The 16,931-nt window shown below is 41.7% G+C and overlaps 1 protein-coding gene and 1 long non-coding RNA gene across 2 annotated transcripts; both read left to right on the top strand.

Moving 5' to 3' along the window:
* Positions 1 to 204: 204 nt before the first annotated feature.
* Positions 205 to 448, top strand: LOC139642101 (uncharacterized). Its single transcript, XR_011695006.1, has 2 exons — positions 205 to 260; positions 362 to 448. It is a non-coding gene; the product is annotated as an uncharacterized lncRNA (long non-coding RNA).
* A 544-nt stretch (positions 449 to 992) lies between these two features.
* Positions 993 to 16,821, top strand: numa1 (nuclear mitotic apparatus protein 1). Its single transcript, XM_071516821.1, has 20 exons — positions 993 to 1,075; positions 1,213 to 1,287; positions 1,467 to 1,560; positions 1,773 to 1,932; positions 2,481 to 2,617; positions 3,248 to 3,359; positions 3,888 to 4,005; positions 4,149 to 4,289; positions 5,077 to 5,190; positions 5,838 to 9,854; positions 10,069 to 10,278; positions 10,643 to 10,833; positions 11,538 to 11,675; positions 12,486 to 12,621; positions 13,193 to 13,409; positions 13,603 to 13,739; positions 14,743 to 15,030; positions 15,311 to 15,412; positions 15,520 to 15,837; positions 16,407 to 16,821. Exons 2-20 carry the CDS (start codon positions 1,240 to 1,242, stop codon positions 16,434 to 16,436), a joined length of 6,708 nt encoding a protein of 2,235 aa, XP_071372922.1. The 5' UTR covers positions 993 to 1,075; positions 1,213 to 1,239; the 3' UTR covers positions 16,437 to 16,821.
* The last annotated feature ends 110 nt before the right edge of the window (positions 16,822 to 16,931 follow it).

Below are 16,931 nucleotides of genomic sequence, written 5' to 3'. Positions count from 1 at the left end.
TAAATTAACTCGTGCATAAAGTTTAAGGTAGGGTTAACGTTAGCTTTGCTTTGGACTTTATTAATGGAAGTGACTGAATGTAAAGCCAGACACGTTGAAGTTAATTAAAACAGCCCAAGTCGACTCACTCGTTACACTACTGAGTTGTTTACAGGTTTCTTTTCATATATGATTTTTACACTGCCAGGTTGCAAACGCTTTGTGAGCAAGCGACAGCCAAAATGGCCATTAACCTGGGCGTTAAGGCTCTGCTCGACTGGGTAAGTGGGTCACTCGCATCACTAACCTGTTTAGTGTTATTTTACGAGATAACTGCGGTTGGACTAAATTGTCATGACTATGTGAAACCATCTTTTTACAGTTCAACAGCACGAAATTGGCCGAGCGAGAGCTAAATATCAACGATTTGCAAGATGGGATACTCCTGTTGAAAGTCGTTCATAAATTGTGAGTAGCAGCGAGGTGTTGAAATATTTGGTCTTTGTAAACAAGATGAAGTCAGATGATTTGGTTTTGAACTACATTTCAAACATGGCTCCACCTCTTTACCTGATAGTATAGAGGTGGCCATGCCTTGGATCACACCTTAACGTCTTGTTTCGCCCCATGTTATCTCAGGAAAAAAGAATCCAATCTCTGTTTCGATCAGTCGATTGAGGATCGGTGGAAGCTGATCGCTGACTTTTTGGAAAGTGAGTGTTTTTTTTTTTGTCGGATATCTCCATAAATTAGGTTTTTAGTGAAGTTCTGGAATTTAGTGAAATGAGTGATATGTGGTTGTGCAGCGGTATTGTTCAGTGTCAGACAAGTTTAAAGGCCAGGTGAGTACAAACAAGATGAGGTGAAAAAACTGGTTGTTTGTTGAAAGATATGAACCGTTTGCATTTTACACTGTCAGTGCTTCTCCTGTGTTGTTGGTCTGCAACTTGTTGGTGAAGTTTTTTCACTTTTTGGTTTTGTCCATCTCTGTTGTTGTTGCTTGTTAGGAGACTGCAGATTCAGTTCAGGCAATGGAATTTCATTATCATGGGACAACATAAGAAATGGCGTCAACCTAACAATAGAAATATCAAAGGTATGTGCTCGCTACATGCTCTTATGCACACTTTGTTTTGGTTGCATTATCTCTTTGCAAATATATACAATTTTGTGGACTGTCTACATATTTTTGAATGTAGCCATATTCTGACTCGTCCCTTGTGGTCTCATCAGGTGCTTTTGTTGCTGGTGTACCATGACATGATGAATGACCGCTGTACTCTAAACATGCTGGAGTATGAAGTGGAGGTAAGGGCTCCTCTGGCTTGGCACATAAATCAATAATTTTGCTACTTGCTCTCCTTTGTCTGTTGTTCAGCACCATGCTGTATCACTTCTTCCATTCTGGAGATGTGTTCCTGCTGTTTGTAATTAATGTTTTGTTTTGTTTTGACCAATCTGATCACATCCCCACTCTTGTCTTTTAGCGGGAGATTGCAACCCTAACTGACCGCTTTGTGAAGGAGAGCGAGGGCTGTGTTTCCCTGAGTAGTGGGCTTGAGGCCTATTTGAGGAAGAAATGTAAGACACAAAAGTATTTCACCTTCCATTCGTTGGTTGATACAACATCTTGTTAAGAGTTTTTAGCTATCAGCATTACACACTCATTTATAATGTTTTTTTCAATTCAGCTGCAACATGAAGTGCATGCTAGCATTGTGGTTAGGGCTTAACCTGCGAGATGTAAAATGACCATACTGTCGTAAACTCTTCTCTTTCTCTGTCAACTTCAGATTTGACAGTCTCGATTGTCAAAAGTGAGGAATCAACAAGCCCCTCCACCTGCAGTTTGTCAACTGTCTCCTCGCTCTCAGATGATGAGTCCCCTGTCTTCCACCGCACGCAGAAAGTCAAGTTTGTGGACCTGCAAACTGTGGCTTCTTCCTCAGTCAGGTATCATTCTGGACTTGCATTGATCTGACACCTTGCTTGTCTTATTCATCAAATATGAGTGAATGGTGTAAGACTAGCATTTGAATCCTAAGTTTACAGAGTTCTCTGAAATCCACAGGCAAACTCCTACAAAGTCACAAAACATTAAAGGGGCAATAAGTGACATTTTTACTGTCCCATAAATGACCATAATATGTCTTGCATTGGGTTGGTAGGAATTTAATCAATGCGAATAACTGAACGATTACTTTGCCAGGTGCTGAGATTTCTGGCTTTCAAAACTCACTTTCCAGTCCGTACTTTGTTTTGGAACAAAAACTTCCCACCCACTCAAATTTCAAGACGCTCAATTCCATCATGCTTTGCTAAAGTTACATGGAGGGGAATCAGATTTGTTTTAATTCCCCCAAAGTCTCTAACATCTTGGGATGACAGGTTACCAAAACTCTGTTCAGTAAACAAGCTAATTGTGAGTCCATACAACGTTGAGAAATATTTTGCCTTAAAATTTGGGTTTTAATACTTGAATTCCTTTATTCCTGCAGCAGGTCTCCTCTGCAAGATGTCATGAACACGCCTCAGTTTCAGATGAGGAAGATGCAAAGGCAGATGATCAAGGAGAGAGACTACAGGGATGGGCTGGCCAGAGAGCTGGCTAACAAGATGACCCTCATTACACAGAGAGGTACAGCATCTAAAATAGGGCTGAACAATTAATCGAAATTTTATCGAAATTGCAATATGGCCTACTGCAATTTTCAAATCGCAGGAGGCGCAATATTTGTTAAAAGCGAAATGTGTGTCAAAATACCATTTTAAATTAAATATTGTCGTGCTGCAGAGATGTCCTGGCCTACACATCATATTCTACAGACTTAAGAAAACATCTTTGTTTGGTACAGATCTCTGCAAAAATCACACCATAATCATTTTAATACGTTTTTCAATGAAAATGAAAATAATGATGTAAAAATTATCATTCCCTCTAATATCGCAATTGCAATATCAGTCAAAATAATCGCAATTAGATATTTTTTCAAAATCGTTCAGCCCTAATCTAAAAGCACAGTTATCCCCTAGTTTGTGGTTGGTTAAAGTAACTGATGAGGTTCACAGCAGAAATTGATAACACCTTCTTGTACTCTCACCACTTATGTAAAATGTTTTTTTTTTTTTTTTTTTTACCATGTAATATTTCACAAATTGAATGAGTTTTCTCAAACTGTTAAACTCCACCTACCTCCTCCTGTACATTTGCTTTGTTTCTAATCTCACTCAGTAAACTTCTCTCTATCCACACATGTCTTCTCTACAGAATCCCATATCAACCACTTACAGTACCATCTGGATAAGATGAAGAAAGACCAGAGTGAACAGGAGCAGGTTGCCAGTGAACAAATACATGAGCTAGAGACCAAGAGAAACACGTAAGCACCTTAAGAATTCAAAACACCTAAAGGAAACCCCCCCCCTAGATCTTGGACAATTCAGCCTAGTATTGGGAAAACTCCCAAAGCTTTAAATAAGATTGAAAGTCTGTGTCACAGATAGATTGTGCAGCTTTTCCTTTTGCACGATTTTTGCAACGTTTTGGAATATTTTCTGGGTCATAACTGTTAGTATCTGAGTACTATAATGAAAGCCTTTTTGGATGTAGAGGTCCAAATATTTTCATTCCACAACTTCACAGTGGATCAGGTTCACGACTTCTGCCTTGATGTTATGGGCCAAAGTCTTGGTTTCCCAGCTTTGGCAGAGAGATCCAAAATACATGTGGGGCTTCTTGTGGTGTGAATCTTTTTTTGATGAGTGCTGGTTGTATGACAAAAGACTATTTCTCATTTGGCTCTCGGACAGAAAAAGCTACAGGACCACTGGGTAAGCTGTGTTTATTAATGTATAAATGGCCTGACCCACAGTTTGAGAAACACTGCTCACCTAACTGTCTCTCTTAGGTTACAAATGCGTCTTCATGAGCTGTTAAGGCAAAATCAAGACCTCAGGAGTGACTCCTCACTTATGGAGCGTAAAGTGGATGAGCTGACAGAAGAGAATGGAGTGCTCTCTGTCCAGGTAATGAAATAATGGCAACTGAAATAATAGTGATCTTGTTAAGCTTGGCCTATTCTACTTTTTACACCTCTTGTTAAGTTGCTTAGGATACAAGACAAAATCCCAAATTTTAAGTATTAATGCTTCCTTTTTGTTTGTGTCAGGTGAGGGAAGTGTGTTCACAGCTGGCCATCTCCGATGCTGAGGTTGGGAGGCTGACAGAAACCCAAGAATCTACTCAGGCGGAGTGGAGCAGAAAAACCTGCTACCTACAGTCTGAACTCAGCCAAGCTACAGCCCAGAAGGTCAGATTAAAGCCTTACAGCTGAAGTTAAGACATCAATGGGTCTGGAACTCTTTAAGCCTCAACTGATTCAGTTTCTACCCCTGGAACTAAATTTTGTAGTTAAGCAATATTATACAAAACTTTAAATGCTGTCAGTTTTTGGAACACTGCAAAGTGCATCGCTTGTCATTTAATATGAAATAACTAATCACAACCAAACATATCTATTACTTTCGTAATCATTGGATTGAAGGTAATTATCTTTGTGCAGGAACGCCCTGAATGGTTTGATCTCTCTTGTTTGTCGATCTGATCTTATTTTGACCTAAATAGGTAAAACAATGTGGGGGAAAACATAAGTTACAGTTAGAACATGAAAAGAAAAGCACATGGTAAGCTTTTTTGTCTGCTGGATACGTAGATCCAAAGGCAAAGCAATTGTATAGGTTTTGTGCTGATGAGAATCCATTATTCTAATGAACGCTACCCGTTGCCAATGTTAAAAGACTTTGTAAAAAAAAATTAGGGGCCAACCTGTAGTAGAACACAGTACTTTTTGATTGTGGCAAATACACTGGCAGGGTTTTATCCTTTTTAAGCCCTCAGTTAAGGAACAGAAAAACAAACAAAGAAATTAATAAGAGCAGTTTCACTTGTAAAACTAGAATTTCATCCAGGAAAAAACACAAGATCAAACCCTAGATTGCCCCCAACGAACAGTGATACAAAATTAGAGGAAACATTGTTTGGTGTGCTCTTTTGTGCTCTTTTATTAATGTCCTCTAATGTCCTTCCTTTATCCTCAGGAGCTCCTGAGTGAACAAATTCAGATCCTCCAGGGCAAGATTGCATGTTTGGAAGATGAACTAAGCAGAGTCACAAAGGAAGAGAAAGGAGAGAATATGGGGCCCATAATGGAGGTGAAGTGTATACATATCTTTAATGGGTCAAAATCTAGCCTAAAAAATAATTAACATACTGTATGTTGTAGGGCTGGGCGATATGGACAAAATCAAATATCACATTATTTTTGACCAAATACCTCGATATCGATATTGCGACAATATTGTAGGGATGACCATTGGTGCTTTCACAAAATATTTACACAATGAGATTTTTGATAAATAATCATCAGTAATGTGGATAAGTGGGTAAAGGCAAATAATAGAACAGCTAGAACAGTCTGGTAAGTTCAGAAAATTACATCACTTTACTGTAATGCAGCCTTTAAAACCAGGAAAAGACAACACTTATGCCATATCACGATATTACGATATCCAAAATCTAAGACGATATCTAGTCTCATATCACGATATTGATATAATATTGACATATTGCCCAGCCCTAGTATGTTGTCAATGGGCCAGCTTCAGTTTTGTTTTAGTTTAGTTTTAGCTTTTGGAGAAACTATTTCAAAATGGATTGACTGGTCAAGATATAAATTATATGACAGAAATGTAAGAAGTATATGAACTATCTGAGGTGGATTTTCCCTTTAAATCTCTTTTGCTATAGATAAGTTATTAACCACTGAACAAACTCCTCTTTCCACAAACTGTCTAATCAGAAAGAAACTTTGGAGAATGAAATCATGGGTTTGAAGAACGAGCTGGAGAATGCATTTGGCTCCCTGAAGAACGCAGAGGCAGAGGTTCAGGCCAAAGTACAGCAGTTGGCGGAGTATCAACAAGAAATCACTCACTTGAAAGAGCTCCTGAAGCAACAAGTGTCTAAAACAGAAGAACAGATTAAAGCCAAGGAGGAAATAATGGCCAGGTTGCAGAAGGAAAGCACTGAGCAGAGGGATGTTCTTCAACAAGAGATCCAGGATCTCAAGCTCCAAGTTGACAGCATTAGCATGTCACTGAAGAAGGCTGAAGAGGATGCTCAAATCAAAGATGAACAATATCAGCTGGAGAGTACTCGACTGTCGGAGGCACTTCAACAGCAGAAGGCAGCCTCTGAGGAGCAGGTGAGGAGACTGAAGGAGCAGATCCACTCTAAACAGGAGCAGATGGATAAGCTGAAGGAACACAGCTCTGAGCAGTCAGCACTGCTACATCAGGAGATCCAAGACTTGAAGAACAAGGTGGAGAGTCTTTGCTCCTCATTGAGGAAGGCTGAGGAGGAGGTGCAGACCAAGGAAGATCTTTTGGCCAAGCAACACCAAGAAAGCGCCAAAACCCAAGAGGATCTGCAGGAGAAGATAACTATGTTTCAGGAGGAAGTGCATGAGCTGCGAGGTGAGGTTAAGGACCTCCAGGGACAGTTGCAGAGCATGAGTGTCTCGATCAAGGTTGCAGAGGAGGAGATTAAGGCCAAGGAGCAACAGTTGTCCAAGAATGAGCAGGAGAAAACTGAACAGAAGGACATGCTACAAAAGCATATTGCTGCTTCTGAAGAAGAAATAGAAAAACTGAAGGAAATTAAGAGAGAGAAGGAAAACCTCCTCCACCAGGCTGAAGAAAAGATGGAGAGTCTTCAGACAGAGTTGTGTACTGTCAACTTTCTTTCGACTGATAAAGACCAACAACTTAACAGCCTGAGAGAAGAAGTCGCCTTTCAAACAGACATGGCTAGAAAAGCCAAAGAGGAGATTGAAGCCAAAGAAGAGATGCTGACCAAGTTACTGGAGGAGAGGTCTCATCAGGAGGAGATTCTTCAGCATGAAATTCAGGCCTTAAAGGCCCAGGGAGAAAGCCTAAGCTGCTCTCTCAAAAAGGCTGAACATGAAATTCAAGTTAAGCAAGACCTACTGGCTACGACCCAACAACAGGGTAATCTACAAAGGGAGGCACTCGAAGAACAGATAGTAACCTCTCAAGAAGAGGTGAAGAGGCTAAATGAGGAGATTCAGGTTAAAATGGAACAGCTTGTCATGCTGAAGAATGAGAGCTCCACACATTCAGAGTTGCTACAGCAGGAGATCAAAGGTCTTAAAAACCATGTAGAAATGATGGGTGACTCTCTCAAAAAGGCAGAGGAACAGGTTCAGGCTCAGGTGGCTATGCTCATTAGACAGGAGCAGGAGAGTGCTCATCAGAAAGAACATCTGCAGCAACAAGTGTCTGCCTCTCAGGAGGAGGTAAGGAGCATGAAGGAGGAGATCCAAGCTAAAGAGGAACAAATTAACCTGTTGAAGAATGACAGCTCAGAGCAATCACACCTGCTACTTGATGAAATCCAAGGTTTAAAGAACCAGGTGGAAAGTCTTGGCTCCTCACTGAGGAAGGCTGAGGAGGATATGAAGTCCAAGGAAGATCTATTGGCCAAGCAGCAGCACGAGAGCACTCAACACAGCGAGGCACTCCAGGAGCAGTTGGTAGCATCTCAAGAGGAGGTGAAGAGGCTAAATGGGGAGATTCAAGCTAAAGAGGAACAGTTGATCCTGCTAAAGAATGAGAGCTGTACACATTCTGAATTGCTACAGCAAGAGATCCAAGGTCTTAAAAACCAAATGGAAATTATGGGTGAATCTCTCAAAAAGGCTGAGGAGCAGGTTAAAGCCAAGGAAGATCTGTTGGCAAAGCAGCAGCAGGAGAGCACATGGCAGATTGAGGCACTTCAAGAGCGCAATGCAGCGTCTGAGGAAAACGTCAACCAGCTCAAAGAGGAAATACAAGCTAAAGAGGGACAATTGGATCTGTTAAAGACTAAGAGCTGTGAGCAGTCCGAATTGCTGCAGAATCAGATCCAAAGTCTGAGGGTTCAGGTAGAAAGCTTGAGCGAATCTCTCAAAGCTGCAACAGAACAGGTTCAAGCCAAGGGAGCCTTGCTAGCTAAGCAGGAACTAGAGAGCTCTCAGGAAAAAGATCAACTTCAAAACTTGATGGCAACCTCTGAGGAGGAGATGAGGAGGCTGAGGGAGCAGATCCAGGTTAACGAGGAACAGCTGGTCATACTGAAAAATGACAGCTCTATACATTCTGAATTGCTACAGCAAGAGATCAAAGGTTTGAAAAACCAAGTAGAAAGTATGGGTGACTCTCTCAAAAAGGCAGAGGAACAGGTTCAGGCTCAGGTGTCTATGTTTACCAGCCAGGAGCAGGAGGGTGTTCATCAGAAAGAACTTCTGCAGCAACAGGTGTCTGCCTCTGAGGACGAGGTGAGGAAAATGAAGGAGGAGATCCAAGCTAAAGAGGAACAGATTAACCTGTTGAAGAATGACAGCTCAGAGCAATCACACCTGCTACTTGATGAGATCCAAGGTTTAAAGAACCAGGTGGAGGGTCTTGGCTCCTCATTGAGGAAGGCTGAGGAGGATATGCAATCCAAGGAAGATCTATTGGCCAAGCAGCAGCTGGAAAATACTCAACAAAGGGAGGCACTCCAGGAGCAGATGGTAGCATCTCAAGAGGAAGTGAAGAGGCTAAATGGGGAGATTCAAGTGAAAGAAGAACAGCTGCTCATGCTGAAGAACGAGAACTCTGCACAATCCGAGTTGCTACAGGAGGATATCCAAGGTCTTAAAAATCAGGTTGACAATATGGATTACTCTCTCAAAAAGGCGGTGGAGCAGGTCCAAGCCAAAGAAGATCTGCTGGCCAAGAACCACCAAGAGAGTATTGAGCAAAGAGAAGTGCTCCAGGAACAGATGGTAGCCTCTCAAGAGGAGGTGAGGAGACTAAAGGAAGAGATCCAGGCCAAAGAGGAGGTGGTTCAGGCTAAAGAGGCGCTGTTGGCCATGAATCAACAGGAGAGAGCCCAACAGGAGGCGATTCTGCAGAAACAGATTTCCACATGTGAGGGAGAGATTCAAAAGCTAAAGGAAGCTCAGAGTGAGAAAGAAAACCTCCTCCTAAAGGCTCAAGAGAAGTTTGAGAGTCTTGAGACAGAGTTGTCTACCTTAAACTCAGTTGTGACTGATAAGGACCAAAAACTCAACAGCCTCAGAGAAGAAGTTGCTTTCCAAATTGACTTGGTTCGAAAAGCAAAAGAAGAAGTTCAAGCCAAGGAGGGAATCCTGGCTAAGGTACAGGAGGAGAGCTCCAAACAGAGAGATGTCCTTCAGCATGAGATCCAGGATCTGAAAAGGCAGATGGAAAGCATTTCTGGCTCCCTGAAGAAGGCGGAGGAGGAGGGTCTGGCTAAAGAGCAGCTGTTGATTAAAACTCAGCAGGAGCATGCTCAACAGATAGACCTCCTCCAGCAGCAGTTAGCCTCAGTTAATACAGACCTCAGCCAACACAGAGAGATGCAAGCAGCATCCCTCAGACAGAAAGAGGTTGTACAGGAGTTGCAGATATCCACTCAGAGGGAAAAGGAGGCTCTTGTTCTGGAGAAAGAAGCTCTAGTGACCAGGATACTCCAGGCAGAACAAAATCAGAAAGCTCTGGAGAAACAACTTGAAGTCCTGGGCCTTGAGAAAGAGAAGCTTGTTCAAACCAAACAGGCCATGGAGAGAGAGAGCAAAGCCTCTGATAGGCTGGAATCTGCGATGCAGCATGAGCTGGCGTCACTGAAAATGGAGAAAGAAAGACTCTTGGAGGAGAAGGAGAAAGCTGAAGAAAAGGAGAAGCTCAGCAGAGGCCTGCAGGAACAGCTCTCGGCTAAATCAGAGGCTGTAGAACACTACAAGGCACAGGTGAGTGTGATCACACAGTCCTCACTGAACACAACACACTCTGAAGTTTTCAGTTTATCTCTTGTGCATACTTCTAACTTAATTGTTGAATGTCAATAATAATAGAGTTGGATATTTACTTTCATTGACCAGTCTGTTAATGTTCACTAGCCATGTTATCTTGCTACATGTGCTGCATTAGGACTAAGCTATATGTCCATCTATAATATCACAGATGGAGAAGGCAGTGAGTTACTACAATGGCAAGAAACAGCTCCTCCAGGAAAGCCAGGAGCAGGTGTCTGAACTGCAGCGCTCCTTAGAGTTTAAGGAACACGAAGTAAAGGCTGTCACTACTGAAATCAAGCTGCTGCAGCTAGATTTGGACAAGGCCCAAGGCAATGAGAAGAACCTTTTGAGCAAGGTGGCCAGTTTGGAAGCACAGGTTGGTACTGTTTTGAAACATGAGAAACACACATTGAATACAGCGATTATACACACTGAATAACACATGCTCAAAAAAAAAGAGATTGAAATACTGTCTGTTCTGTTATACAAAAGCAAAGTGCTGTACCTAGTAATTGTCAAAAGTTTAGTATCTATCAGTGTTATAAAATGTAGCAAATAAATGCAACATTAGAGGGACAACTTTAAAATGATTAAAAATTGAAGTAAATTTTAGGTTTTACTGCTTATAATTACAATACTTTGTATGGTAATCTATTAGTCATAATGGCAAATTTTAGTTTTGTGCAACCTTGGGAAAGCACTAGGTCCTAATGTCAATCTTGACTATATCTCTGTCTCAGCTGGCCTTTGCTGACCGTAACCTGCGGGAAAAGAACAAGATCCGTGGCAATGAAAGAGTAACAGAGTCATGTTACTTTGAGGTTCCCAACGCACGGACAAGGGTTCAGACTCGGCCACAGGTGGAGAAGCATAACATTAGCTTTGACAGCCTGGAACATAGCTCTCTGGAAGACTCTCTCAACGCCACAAGGTAATGCACCTCACAGTACAAGTCGCGTGATATCTGTGGCGGCCATTTCAAGTGCAATTGCCCAAATGTTTTTTTTGTCCCCAAAGAATTTGTCCAGTCCAAACGAGAATGAACAACAAAAATATTGCATTTACTGTATTTAAAAAAAAAAAAAAAAAAGGAGTGTTGATTGCAAGTTAATTGGTAGACTCAGAAAAAACATTTCCTGCTTTATATGCTGCCCTTATTTACTCCCCTATTTTGACTATTGACTACATTGCCATTTATTTTCCATCATACTTGGAGATGCTTTTTGCCCTATCAAGGGGGATACCATACGCTCTCTTCCCCCTGTAGATTTCCCCCAATTAATCTCAGCAATATTTTGTATAATCAAATTACCTGACTTTTTCTGTCTGGAAGTCATTGAATATCAAGGAATTGTACAAATGGGTCACTTAACCAGAATATAACAATGTATTTTACATTTTGTTGTGCATATTCCGTGTATTTACTGCATGGTGTTTTGTAGTGCAGTGTATCGCCACTTCTCCACAGCAAGCCCAACTGTAGAGGAAACCAGACTTTTTACCCCTATTCTTTCTGGAGCTGAAAAACTATTATCAATTATCAAACCAGCAAGAAAAAAATGTTTAGGTCATGAAATGTTAAATCAAGCCCACAGTGGAAACCCTGTATAATGCCCTCTGTTGCTTACCATGCAGGAAACCATCAGCACCTGAGGAGTCCAGCACTCCACTGGTTCGTAGCTCAGAGCGCTTGGCGGCCAAACGACGCACAGTACAGGCAGAGTCACTGGAGACCCTCTACTTCACACCCATGAACAGCAGACAGATCAACAGGTCTTCTCATTTTAACAGAACTCGTTTTCCCTTTTTTTTTTTTTTTTTTTACCCAAACGGGTCGCAGTGTTCCCCTGTCTCATCAGGCCATCAGTGCATGTAAAAAAAAAAAAATGTTCTGAATTGGCCAGCCTGGTTAAACCAAAAAAAAATATATATATATATTCCTCAGTACTGCATTGTTACTCCATATTCAAATAGCTAGTTGTTTGGAAAATTCACAATTTTGTAATTTTATCAACTGCCAGAAGGCACAAGGAGAATGGAGAATGTTTTCTATGCATGTCTGTACATGTATGGAAAATTAATTTGAACTATTCAGATCCAGTACACATGAATATTTGTTGTTATGAGGTATGGCTAATCTTCAGCTATAAAATGATATAGCTTAGCTAACAATCATATTGAACTCTGACCCAAAATCTTTAAATCCAATCAGGGAATTAACGTTTGGAAAAATGTGACTTTTGAAATGGGAAAATATGTAACAACCCTGTATATAACACTCAAGCTGCTGTTTCAGCAAAATGGCCGACTGATATTTACTACTTTGCCCACCACCACTGTTTTGGCTATTTGCCTGGAAATGCGGCCACTTTTTCAAATCTTATTTGCAGGCAACTCAACTACCACTATATCTACAATATTGACTGGATAATACATGTTTCAGATATATTTGGACACAAAAAACCCATACCTTTCACGTTAATACCCCTCCCACACAGACACACACTCACAGAATTTCCAGCTGTTGGTGTTCTTGTTAGTGTCACCATGATCACATCCCTGTTTTCATTGCTCCAACTGCAGGACCAGCACAGAGCGCAAACTGGAGCACAGCCTGACCTCTCTGGGTGATCTTGTACTGGATTCAGCCTCGAAAAATCCAACTTCATCTGTCAAACGACGCAGGACTACGCAGGTTATCAACATCACCATGACCAAGGTGGAGGGAGCTCACACACGCATGTGTATTCTTGTGCATGCACACACACAAACACTCTTAAACACAGTATGTCACACAACGACAGCAATACAAATTGGAAAAAAGATGTGAAAGCATAAGTATGCACAGATAAAGACAATTACACACAGGTGAAAAATCACATTCACTCTTTTTTATGGCTCACTCATTCATAAATTGTCATTATGATTATGACTAACCGTCGTGGCGTATCTTGTCTTAGGCGGGCAAGGTTGTGCTATCTAGGTCTGAATCTGCAGCCTGGTGTTACTAAACCGACTTTCTACTTGCTAACTAGCTTAGTTAAAGTAACGTATCTAATGTCGCAATATACTTAAGTTTCAGGCCATGGATAATTGAAAAATCTAATGTAAAAAAAATAAATAAATAAGTAAAAAAACATGAGGCCAAGGTTGAAAATAACTTCAGTTTTCACCTAAATTTTACAGTTTTACAGAAGAGACATTACGCTGTGCATTGTAGTGCCCCCTGAAATTGCCCCTCCTAGTACAGTCAAATATCTTGTAAGTGATTGTTGAACTCTCACCTGTAGAAGACCCCAGGCCATGGTGAGGGTGACTGTGATGAGACTTTCCATAGCCTGGCCGCTGCCCGCTCCCAGCCAAACCTCTACAGCACACACACTTCACGGCCAATCTCCATGGAGCTGTTTGACACACCCGCCAAAATGGCCGGCGCTGCCAGCGACCAGCTGCTCAGTCTTCCAGGGTACAGACGGAGCACCGTCCACAGCACAGTCTATCCACGGGGTGAGTAGGATAAACTTTGCTCACTCACAGCAGGTTGAATTTAGGGAAAGGGAAACGGTATCATCCAAAAATAATCTCCAATTGCAGCACACTACAGGCTTCATGAATGAAGAAGTGGGGTTTACAAGGTGTACAATTTTTAATCATAATAAAAAATGTATATACATATTTTGTTCCATCTGTGTATTTCTAGCCACAAGTACGTTCTGTGTGGGCGCAGAGAATGAGCCAGACGGTGCAGGTGATGACTGGATGAGGCTTGCTGAACTCCAGGCCAGAAACAAGGCCTGCCTTCCCCATCTGAAGAGCAGCTACCCTGTGGAGTCTGGGGTTAGTAGAGAGGGAGACTTGCACACACTGTCTGAACTCTAAATGCATGCAATCACACATACGTATACAATATACACAATTAGCAGGCGCAATTTGGTCAAAGATGTAGTTTTATTTTTTCTATTTGCCATGGTGCAGTTGGCAGTTTTTCAAGAGGCAAATTCGGATCAGTCAGTCATGGTGAGGTGATTCACTCCTCTGTATTTGTGGGCCATCGGTTGATAAAATTGTTTACTACAATTCATGTCTGTTTACTGAGCAGCATCTACTAAATAAAAGGAAGGGAAATTTGTGAAAGTATATGAATTTTCACACCTTATTTGTAAATTTTCACTTAACTCTCATAATTCCCTTCTTGTATGCAAATTAATTTACAATGTCACATGACTTGAGAACTCAGTTTGTTCTCTCATATGTGTGTGCATAGAGTGCTGCAATTAAGGAATTGAAAAGCTAAATGCTCATATAAGACAACACGTACTCTGGCTTTTTTTAAATTCAAAACACATTGTATAAGCAGTGCATGTATGTAAATGTATTTATATTGTATATGTATGTAATATGCATGTGCTAACAGTTGACTTGCTAAAGTTAAATCTCAGGCCAGGCAGCCAAACACTACTGTAGTTTTCATTGCTGATCAGCTAACTTGATCTCTTCTACGGAGCTGGAGACCTGAGATCACATTCGTACAAATTCCTAGTTAATTAGGTTTATATAGCGCTGTAGGACTGTACAGAATTGCTACTTGTTTATTGATTCAAACTGTAGTTAACTTCCTGTTTGTTTCAGCCAGTGTAATTGATTATACAATTAACTGAGTAATTCTGTTTTCAGCTAGGTGTGTGAAATAAAGTATATTTGTTTAGAATTAACATAATTACACCAGAGATTTTGATCATTTTGTGAAGCAAAAAGATTGTGTCTCTGTCACTCGCACTCTGTCCCCTTCATTCCTCGCCCACCAATCTCACTAAATCCCTGTCTGTATCTCTTCCTCCAGCCTGGCCTCTGCCCTGCCTTCGCTTTCACAGACGAAGAACTCCGTATGGGCGACCCGTCTGAGACAATCCGCCGGGCGTCCATGATGCCTGGCCAGCTGCAAGACTCTCTCACCTCCCACCGCCTCTCCTACATGGTGGGACAGACAGGTGCCAGTACTCGTTCCCACCGTCACTCGCTGATGCCTGGCCAGCTTCCATCAAAAACCGGCAGCTCTTCTCAGCTGCGAAGCCCGAAAGGCACAAAGCGGCCTTCATCCACACTGTCCCTGCCTCAGACTTCTCCGGAGGTTGGTTTGCTTTTTAGTATTGTTGGGGGGGAAGATGAATATTTGTTAAATTTTGCACTCCATAGTATTGGTTGCTGTAATGTTGGTGATCTAGGAATTTAAGGTTATTCTCCTACCGCAGTCATTGTGATGTTGCTCTGGATGAAAGTGTCAGCTAAATGGCATAAGTGTGAATCTAATGGAAAAAGACCACATCTGAGTCATAAGTTGTCCTTCCTGCAACCCTCTCCTCATTCTGTATCTGTCTTTCCACATTTGTCTTCCTATCTCAATCTGACAGAAAAAGGTTAAGGCCAGCTGTTTCCCCCGTCCCCTCACTCCCAAAAACAAGAACGTGAACAGTGGACCTTCCAGCTCTCAGCTTCGCCCCGTCCTCAGTCCAGTGAGTCTCTTTAACACACACACACACTGTATGTTGTCATGAACACAGCCCTGCATATAATGTTATGCACACTCCTCTCACGATTGCACCATGTGTGATTCTCTCAGGCTGCGCGAAGGGAGTCCATGATGTTCACTATTGAAAACACCCCCAAGAAAAACAGCTACCTGCAGAAAGGGCTGAGCAAACTGCGCAGCTCCACCCGGAAATCCCCAGGCAAAAATTCAAGGAAGTCGCCCGCTCAGATGACTTCCCGCAAGTCCCCGGGACACATGTCCTCAGCGGCTTCCCGTACCGGCGCGGGACGAGCAGCAAGGATTGGCAGCATCAAGTCGCCCCAGGTGGCAGCTAGAGGACAGAGGAAGTCTCCGCGAGTCACCAGCAGCACGGCCAAGTCACCAAGCCTGACGGCTAGCGCTCGCAAGGTGAACACACACTGTTTGAGGGACACACTATGATCCATTTAACTATTCATTGATTCACACTCACTAAGAGATTTAATCATAGAAATACAAGGTATACAAGCACATAGATGCACACAAAGGGAGTTGGTTATGGTCAGCAGCTTTCCTTCATAAGTGACCTAATCTGCTCAACTAGTCAAAATAAAAACATGTCATGCCTACCTTGTTGCTAACTGCTGCAATTGAAAACTGTTTTCAGAAGCCTGGTGTGTCTGCTGTAAAGAATAAATCTTCCTGAAAGACTATAAAAGGTCTATATGGGTCAATATAAGGAATTTTAACTTTGGTTTGCGGGTTATCTCTCCACACTTGTTGCAGCCTGGTCATCGGTGCTCACTTATAGAATAACATTCACTGTGTTTTTGTTTTATGCATCAACCTATGGGATGCTCACTTTTGCCTTTCTTATACTGGAGCACAAGACTTCTCCCACTGGGATGCTACTGTATAATCACATTGTGTAAGGACTTCTCTTTGTCTGCGTGTGCTGTTGGTTTAATCTGCTGGTTGCTGTTTGTTTTACTCCACAGATGATGAGCTTCAGGAGCTTCAAGGTCTGAGGCCTGGTTGCCAAATTTGAGTCCAGATCTGATCGTCCTCAGTCCAGCTTGATTTTCATCAAGATTCTAATGCAATTCTGGGCAGTAGTTGTATTTTTACGCTACAGGTTTTGTTAAATACTATATTTTCCCCAAAGTGAATATGGCACTTTTCAAGTTTTTATTTTTATTTTTTTAACACTCTGGATTTATATCTTTGGCTATGGCTCTTATAGATTTTTTACTGTCGGTGTCAATCAGGGGTTTCATTTATTTGATCATTCTTTGATCATCTTTTTTTTTTGTTGCCCTTCAGGACTTTTTAAAGCCTTGTCTTGGTTTACCTTTCTTTCTCCATGTATTATATTTACGTGTTTTGTCTTTAAAATAAAGGATTTACATGGCACGGATGTTCTCTTATTTTGGGGATGACCATTATTGAAAAGCTTGCTGGCTTATTGTTGGACTGTGAGCCCTTGGTGGCTGTTGGGTCAGAGTTGTGAGGGGGTCACCTCA

This window comes from Centroberyx affinis, unplaced genomic scaffold (genome assembly GCF_046629955.1).
Source record: "Centroberyx affinis isolate AG114_WGS23_722 - 3 ecotype Tasmania unplaced genomic scaffold, CSIRO-AGI_Caff_v1 ptg000432l_1, whole genome shotgun sequence".
Taxonomy (NCBI): domain Eukaryota; kingdom Metazoa; phylum Chordata; class Actinopteri; order Beryciformes; family Berycidae; genus Centroberyx; species Centroberyx affinis.
This window is presented reverse-complemented; position numbering and strand designations above follow the sequence as displayed.

Bases quoted from the DNA above. Each gene is read 5' to 3' on its own strand.
- numa1 (XM_071516821.1), top strand. From the start codon at position 1,240: ATGATGAATGACCGCTGTACTCTAAACATGCTGGAGTATGAAGTGGAG. The intron at 1,288-1,466 runs GTAAGGGCTCCT...CTTGTCTTTTAG, and splicing joins TGCTGGAGTATGAAGTGGAG to CGGGAGATTGCAACCCTAAC. The intron at 15,413-15,519 runs GTGAGTCTCTTT...TGATTCTCTCAG, and splicing joins TTCGCCCCGTCCTCAGTCCA to GCTGCGCGAAGGGAGTCCAT.